Source organism: Panicum virgatum, chromosome 2N (assembly GCF_016808335.1).
Source record: "Panicum virgatum strain AP13 chromosome 2N, P.virgatum_v5, whole genome shotgun sequence".
Taxonomy (NCBI): Eukaryota; Viridiplantae; Streptophyta; class Magnoliopsida; order Poales; family Poaceae; genus Panicum; species Panicum virgatum.
The window spans coordinates 12,020,107-12,029,016 of NC_053146.1; the positions used below are offsets into that span (position 1 = coordinate 12,020,107).

The 8,910-nt window shown below is 48.2% G+C and overlaps 1 protein-coding gene across 1 annotated transcript; it reads right to left on the bottom strand.

Moving 5' to 3' along the window:
- Positions 1–2,021: 2,021 nt before the first annotated feature.
- LOC120658721 lies at positions 2,022–3,796 on the bottom strand. Its single transcript, XM_039936945.1, has 3 exons — positions 3,373–3,796; positions 2,453–3,300; positions 2,022–2,377 (listed from the first exon to the last, which is right to left on the bottom strand). The coding sequence occupies exon 2, from the start codon at positions 3,128–3,130 to the stop codon at positions 2,462–2,464; it is 669 nt and encodes a 222-aa protein (XP_039792879.1). The 5' UTR covers positions 3,131–3,300; positions 3,373–3,796; the 3' UTR covers positions 2,022–2,377; positions 2,453–2,461.
- Between the last annotated feature and the right edge of the window lie 5,114 nt (positions 3,797–8,910).

The window sequence follows — 8,910 nt, forward strand, 5'->3', positions numbered from 1 at the left end:
GGCAGCCCATGGTCTCCCGCTGGAGTGCTGAGGCTGAATACCGCGCCATGGCTAATGGCGTGGCCGAGGCGTCCTGGCTGCGCCAACTCCTCCTCGAGCTCCACCAGCCTCTCCGTCGAAGCACACTCGTCTACTACGACAACGTCAGCGCCGTGTACCTCTCCACCAACCCCGTCCAGCACCAGCGCACGAAGCATGTTGAGATTGATCTCCACTTCGTCCGTGAGTGGGTTGCCGTTGGAGACGTCCGGGTCCTTCACGTACCGACGACGTCGCAGTTCGCCGATATCTTCACCAAGGGACTTCCTTCCTCGGTGTTCATCGATTTTCGGTTTAGTCTCAACATCTGCAGTGGCTAGTGTTGGGACTGCGGGGGGGGGGGGGGGGGTTGGAGCTATACATTTCTTTCATGCCCAGTCTCGAACTCCGCTCCGCCAGTAGTTCAGACTGCGGGGGGGGGGGGGGGGTTGGAGTGTGTGTCATTAGGCCCATTAAGGCCCATGTATCATGTATATATATAACCCTCCCTAGGGTTTTGGCAATAGTGAATCATCTATTCCAATAACCTCAACAAATACCAGCAAGAGACCTGCAAATATAGAGACAAAAAGGTTGTCGACAAGCACATCTGCGTCGGAGATTGGGTACTAAAGGGAAAACCAAATTTTGAAAAGGTCAGAAAATTGCAATCAAAATGGGATGGCCCTTACTTAGTTCTCTACTCCAACAGGATGGGCTCCTACCAACTTGCAGAACTTGAGGGAAATGAGCTACAACATCCTTAGAATGTTGATAGCTTCAAAAGATACTACATCTAAAAATTATCCTGTAAAAAGGCTGAGTTTCTTGCAGACTCAGACCTTCGAGTTTCTTGCAGTTTTTTTCCTTTTTGTCGCGTCAAAGGGCCGTACTCTTTTCCTCACGGAAGGGAACTCCACATCGGAGGCGAGGTTTTTAATGAGGCGGACCCAATGTAAAACTCTAAATTTCAATAAAGAGTTCTTTCCCTTCAAAACTTCTCATGGTTTGAAGCAACTACAGAGTTGCAAACATCGACTAACGCATCTTACGCATGCTAGCCTATAAGTTAGCAAAGTTCAAAACCATCTTAAACTTTGCATACTTATCTAAAGTGCATAACACACCAAAATCGCCAAGGGGCTGCTGACCTAGAGGGGTCTGAAGCTAAAAACACCTTCGGCCCAAAAATGAAAGTGCTTAACGCACTAAAATAGCCAAGAGGCTGCCGACCTAGAGGGGTCCGAAGCCAAAAACACTTTCGGCCCAAAAATGAAAGTGCTTAACGCACTAAAATAGCCAAGGGGCTGTCGACCTAGAGGAGTCCGAAGCCAAAAACACCTTCGGCCTAAAAACGAAAGTGCTTAACGCACTAAATTAAAATAGCCAAGGGGCTGCCGACCTAGAGGGGTCCGAAGCTAAAAAGACCTTCGGCCCAAAAATGAAAGTGTTTAACGCACTTAAATAGCCAAGGGGTTGTCGACCTAGAGGGGTCCGAAGCCAAAAACACCTTCGGCCCAAAAACGAAAGTGCACAATGCACCAAAATATCCAAGGTGCTGTCGACCCAGAAGCGCTGGAAGCCAAAAACACCTTTAGCCCAAAGTCCAAAGCACAAAAGGCGCTAAAAACACAAGGGGCTACTACCCCCGAAGATAGATTAAAAAATAATCTCGTCCAAAAGCACCTAAAGCACATCCTCCGGGTAGCACGTGCAAGGGAGGGGGGGAGACGTTTCCTAAAAAAACTAACTTTGCACATACTCCCCAAACCCAAACAGTCACGATCACCCCTTAGCCTTAACATTGATTAACAGGGATTAGGGAGGGGGGAGACGTTTTCAAACAAGAAAATCCCTATCAACCGGCACTAAGGCAACAAACCACACGAGGCTCAATCTCACATCTCGAAGGATGGGTTCAGAACAAGAAACTTCAAATAAAAAGATCCGTACAACTTCAAGCCCACATCTCGAAGGATGGGTCCAGAACAAAACATTTCTTCGTGCATCAAGTTCACATTTCATATCGACCGCTCCCTGGACCACAACAAAAATTCACCTACACTAGCACCTGGATAGGTGATGCTATACAGTTCCCACGATGATGCAGCATTCAAACCTTCACCATGACAATCCGGCGATGATGTCATGTTCTCCGAAGCACACACATTCGTCACTCCCTGAAACACGGGGGATATTTACAAATTCACGCACAGATGTTCAACACAAAAAACTCCTAAACCAACACCCTAGACTTTTGGACTCTGATCCTCAGTCCTTCCGGTATCAATTCCTTCAGTGACCAACGCACTCGCACCCGCAGCACCCCCTCCATCGGACCCGAGTTCAGCCTCAGGATCTAGAAAAAAGCAATCCAAAATGAACCCTGCCACTCGAGAAGCAACAAGCTTTGCTAACGAGCAACAACACTTACCTCCTCAAGTTACGTAGTAGCAAGAGCACGGACTGCATCCTTCACATAAGCCAACCAGAACCTTCGAAAAAAGGAAGCTTTCACATTCTGTAACTTGGCCACGTCTTCACTAAGCTCCCCATACGACGCATAGATGAAGTCCGCCAAGGCTATCTTCTGGAGGTCGGCGTAGACCGCGCGCTCAAGATGTGCGAGGAGACCTTCGCAAGATAAGGACACGGTGTTGTCACTCGCAACGTCCATGATCTCGCAAAGCCCCTCGAACTCAGACACCAGCCAACCCAGAAGACGAGAAACCCCCTCACCACCTTCGGCAGGCTCTGGCAGAGGAAGAGGCTCAGCCCCAAGCACGGTTAGACCTTTCTTGTATTCAGCATAAACAATGTCAGCATGCTTCAAGATATCCTTGTAAAGGCGCTCCATCTTTGCCATATCAGCACCAAGCTTCGCGTAGGCATCATCCTTTTTCTTCTTCTTGGCCTCCAAGATCTTTACCTTATCCTTGAGAGATGCGAGCTCAGTAGCATCACGTTCAATGGTCTTTCGAAGGTTTTCAGCAACTTTTTCACTTTCCGCCACCATAAGCCCAAACTTTTGGTTCTCCTTCAGCAGAACATTCTCCTCCTTGACCAAAGCATTGTGCTTCGACATGATCTCAACTTCATCTTTAGCTTTCATAAATTTGTCTATCAGATTCAAAGTCTCTGCAGCTTGATTCGTATGACTGGACTCTTCCAAAGAAATCTTCCTTGCAGCAATTTGGCTAGCAGTCGCAATCTTGCGACCCAAAACCTCAACGACGCGGATTGCCTCGGAGGTCCCATAACTTGCAACCAGAGCCTCAAAGCCTACAAGTAGGATCATTCATAAGCTTTGGCACAAGAAGCAAGAGAAAAAATAATAAACAAAAATTCACAAACCTTCATTTGATGGCTCAGCGTTGGAAGTTCCCCCGACTCCAGATCAAATCTTTGAGCTCCAGAATGGTTTGCACCACGGTTGAAACAAAAACTTGTCAAATCAAGCAGTCAAAAGAAAACCAAAAGCAGGAAGTTTCGGAGCTTCACCTGTCTCATCGAAGGTCCTGTCATCAAAACCTTCCTCCTCGCAACTCCTCTTCCGTGAACCTTCGGGAGAAGGTGGTGGGATATCAACGTCCTTCGGCACCGCCCCAGCCTCAGTGGCGGCCCGATCCGACAAAAACTCCCCTTCTTTCACCTCCTTGATGGGACTAACAACCTTCGCAGCTCCCGTGGCATCATCACCAAGGTTGACGATGCTCTTCAACCTCTTCCTCTTATGCGAAACCTCGGGCGCAGCATGCAACCCAACCATCGCTTTTGCCATATCCAACTGGAAGCCGGAACCTGCGCGCATAGTACAATATTCATTATAAAGATCATGGTACGACCACCACAAAGCCCCTTCAGAAATGGTAACAACACCACCCTCAGTCCCCCTAAGCTCCTCCATAATTGAAGGCGTACCGCTATTCTTCGAAGTGACATCCTGCTCCACATCCTCTTCGCCCCACCCGCCTTCTTTGCGGAAACCTTCGTGCTCAAAGGTTTTGAAGAACCCAAGGTCCGGGCACCCAAAGCATCTGAAGAAGTTCAAACCCCCTCCGCCTTAGTCTTCCCCTTGGACTTCTTGGGAACAATCTCGAACCCAACATTGCCAGGTCCACGGCCGCGCTTCACGATGCCAGGAGGCACATGATGCAACTCGTAAGAAACTCTCATCTCTGTGAGGCAGCGATTCACGCGGATGTTTCGACCACAAACCTCAACCAAAGAATCGTACTCCTTGCGATTCCAGGGGCCAACAACATCTGAAGCTTCTCTCTCGAGTTCAGCAACAATCATCTCATCACTTCTTCCTTCGAGCTTTTTCAATCCAAATACAGGGCATGGGATCTCGTAATCCAAGCATGCAAATCTTTCTCGTTTAAATTCACTCGGGATCCATCAAGAGGTAATTGGCCAAACTTTCGCCAACAAAAACTCCTCAACAAGATCCCTCCCGCCACAAGCTCTGCTAGCAGCCTTGAAAGCTCCAACACAAGACTTAAACTCAGGAAGGTGCTTGTTGAAACTAGGCTGGTAGGTATGCTCAAACTCAGCAACCTCCGTAGCAAGCGGGTAAATTTCCTCATCAGTACCTTCGGGACTAGGGAACCCAATTTTGGCATAGAACCAATATTTGGTCCAATTTCCTTCCCACTTGTTCTTCGGAGCCAAGGAAATCTCTATCCTCTCGAGTCAAATTTTCTTGTTGTTTTTGCGGGGCACAAAAGTGCAACAGCCATTCTGAACCTCGCAAGGTTCAGTATCACTATCGACACATACCTTTCGAGGCTGACAATGCAGCTCAAACAATCTGCAGAACGCATCAACGGAAATCTCCCCTCCGAAGGTTATGACCGCCCACAAAAACTTCGACATTTGAACAAAAGCATTGGGCATCAGATGATGTAGCTTCGCATTGAAAGGCTCAAGCAGCTTGGCACAACAGGATCCATCGGAAAACGCAACCCAGCAAGAAAGAAATCCTTGAAAACTACCACCTCGCCTTCCCTTGGCGTGGGTGTCAATTCTCCATTCGAGGGTCTACACACACCCTCCTTGAAATACACCTTTGACACATAAAAATCAATCGTATTCTTGGAAACAAGCAAGGACCCAAAGATCAAAGTCTTTCGCTTCTCTGGCGCCATCAAGTCCGAGACACCAGCTGACACCCCCGATAAGTTATTGTCGAACTACTGTTGTGGCTCCGAAGGTCGTGCAGATCCCTCACCCAGGTCCCCACCAGTACTCCCTATATTAGGCTCTGCACGGACCCCACGCTTGATGTTAGCCATATCTACACAAGGAAAAAAGACAAGTCAAAATTAACTCTCAAGAACGATCACCTTCGATAAGCTTAGCTGTCTGCCTGGTACGAGCCATTGACAAGTGAAGGGGATCAGATTAACTCACACCAAAGAAGAACACATGAAGGTCCCGAAAACAACCCAACTAATGAGAGCCTGACACGTGTCACAAACAAAAAGGAAAGCGAAGGTCCTTCAAAGCAAGAAATTAAAGCGTGAAGCACAACCCCCCCACCTCCGCTTTTATAGGGGGGGATGAAAGCTACAGTTGCGTCAACAGTAAAATTGAGGGAAGCTCAAGAGTCAGCCAATAAAGGAAGGACGCGTGTATCAAAGCCCCGTAGAACAAAAACCTTCGGCTCGGTCAGCTCTCCGATATTGGGGAGACGTTTTACGGAGGCCCGAAAGTGATCTTTCTTCGAGGGTTCGGACCGTCGACGTCGGCCCTCGCCCACGAGGGGCTACTGTTGGGGATCACTACCTCCAAGAGATGGGGAGCCGAAGGCCATAGATCTTTGATGAGTGAAGTGATAACGACGTGGGTGACCGCCGGTCCCTACAGAGTCCTTTCGCAACCTTCCATGAGCTTGCAGGATCGGCACCAGTGCGGGCGAAGCTTTCGGATGGATCCTCTTATGTTGCCCTGGACCTCCGGCGACCTTCGGGAGAAGGCGCTCGTGAGGGTTTCTGCAGAGATGAGTGGCAGGAACGATGGCTGCGACCTTTGGAGCAGAAGGTGAAGCCCAAGACCTGGAGCGAAGATTTCGTAAAGATATAATCACGAAGAAGGTCACGTGAAGATGGAGAGCCCGAAGGACGAAAATGCCTCTGAGAACACAAGAGAAACGTGATCTTGTAATAGTAGGCAATTTGTACACTCCAAGCCCCCGGAAATGCCCAAAAGCCCGGAATATTCCTAGTTGCATGGGGCAGGTAGGGGCATTTCCGGGAAGGTCGCCAGTATAAATACCCCCTCCCGTTTACCTTGTCGGGGGTTGAATCTTTCTAGAATTTTTGTACAATTACGATTGTGCCAGTGTTTCCTGATTCACTACCTTCGATTGTTTCACCCTTTTCTGCTTGGGCATCACAACTTCGATCCCAACAACTCGTACATGTTTGATGTTAATTTGTTAACATGCCACTAGTTTAGCGAAGTACGTATGTACCCATTCAGCGGCTACTATAGGGGCAGGCTCGATGCTAGATGGTTGAGCACAGTCAACATCTTCCCTGTAATAAGCATCAGGCTGGCCATCTGAACCATCAGCAGCAGTGTGCACACTGAGGCCTAGATGAACAAGCCGGGGTTGGTTATAATTAGCATGAACAAATGTGTCCATGTATATGACATCACATCAGCTAGTGATTGTTGGAAATTTGTGATCTCAGGATAACAACCTAGATCTACATGGAAAATAATTTCCACAAATTAGAGATAACATACCAAATAAGTCATGTACCGTGATTGGCAAGTACACCTAACGTTTCCATCTATAAGTCGGCCCCCGTCCCACAGTGCTGTATATAAATATGAGGTAGAGGGGAACCCTCTCTAACCCTAATCAGTTAATCTCGCGATTAGCAAAACACCAATCAATTAGAGCGCTGGAGGGGCTGGAAGCGCGACTTCCTCATCTACTTCGTGGCAGGCACAAGGAGTTGCTGTTCCTCATCTACTTCGTGGCATGCACAAGGAGGAGTTGCTGCTCGTTAAGAACTTCATCAACAGAGAGATCTAAATCTCTCCAATTGTGAAGATTAAGTCTATTTCATCTACATCATTCATCAGCCCTACTACTACAATTTCAGAGGCGTTCATGGATTCAAGAAGCTCTGGTCAGTTTAATCTAATTAATTCCGCATTAAGTAATTAGTGATCATGATTAGACTAAGCTAAGATCCTATTTATGATTAATTAAATCTAACAATCGGTATCAAGAGCCTTCTTAGTTCTATCATGATCCTAATTCAGAGCCATCAAGTTTTAAGCCTCTGTTAATAGCAGATTAGATCTGTTTTATGTTCATAAATGCAATCAGTGAGATGGTTACTTGTTTATGTGGAATTAGTACTCCGCAGATTAGCTTTTACAAGTTCCATGTGCAAATTATTTTTTTTTTGCGCACAACTAAATGATCAGATTAAATGTATATTGGTTTTCACATGTCTTTAGTCCTAGATTGGATCTGTTGTGCCTAATAAGATGCAGATCAAATCTTTATGTTCATGTGTAACGTGTGCATGACATGTGCCATTAGATCTCTACAGATAAGTTTATGAAAGTTCAAGTACTTGTTCATATGCAATTAATTATGCGCAGAAGTCTCATGTGTAAATCAATTTAAATTATGCCTAACTACGTGTAATTAGCATTTACAGTGTGGTTATGGTGCATGTTTAAGAAGGAATTAGCCTTATCCTACTCGGATTAGACCCTGATTAAATGCAAATCTTAATCTGATTGGTGCATGTTTAAGAAGGAATTAGCCTTATCCTACTCGGATTAGACCCTGATTAAATGCAAATCTTAATCTGATTGGACTAAGTACCTGATTTAAGATCTAAACAATTATGTTAATGCCAATTCATGTTTAGGCCGAGGTACATTCATTTAATTTGATGATTAAGTTATGAAGTTAGGGTCTAGGGTTTCGGCTACAATTTTTTTTCTCCCAAATTTAACTCACTGTATAAGTTAAATTCCGCATAATTGAAGCCAAATCCATGAGATTCGCTGCCTCAGTAAGCAATAAGAAGGAGGGGAATGCAAATTTCAGATCGCATCATGAAATCCCTAAATTTTCCTAACCCTAACCCTAAGATTGAAAGAACCCTTACCTGGGTGTGGCCATGAGTATGTTCGCTGCCATGAGAGAGCACCACGGCAGGGCCTCCCCGACAGAGCCGCGCGCGACTTGCGCACGCGGCGCCGGCGGGATGGCCCGCGGTGGCGCCAGTGAAGGCGGCAGGGCACGGCAACTCCGGCCCATGAGGACGCGGAGCTCTGCGCGCATGAGCAGCGCGCGGCGCTCAAGGCCGGGAGGCCTACGCTGCTGGGCCCGCGCACCAGTCGCCGGCCAGGCGCCGGCGCTCAAGGCGCACGCGGGCTCGCACTCACCAGGCGGCGGCCCCGGCATCCCGCGCCTGCAGCGGTCTGCGGGGCCAGAGAGGCGGCCGGCTGGCGGCGGCGGCCAGCACCGCACAGCTCCCGCGCGTGAGGTGGTAGTAGGCCAGCGCACGCCCACGCGACCCGCAGCGCGTGCTAGAGAGCGCCGGCGGCCGGCCAAGCTCCAAGACATGCGGCAGCTCGGGCTGGGAGAAGAAGGAAGAGGGAGTGAGGGGATTAGGGCACCTCTCCGACAGCCTTTTCTCATTTTATATGAAGCAGCGGCAGCCCGTGGCCGTCCGATCAGAGCGGACGGTCTAGATCAACTGGTGTTAGGGTTTGCGGCCAGCTGGGCCGAACTGGGCCGGTAGCGTCCATAATGGGCCGAGCCGGTTTACTGGGCCTGCGTGGGATTGAGCTGAGTTGTGCGTTTTGGGCAGCACAATGGGGAACTTTTGGGCTGGTTTTACGAGC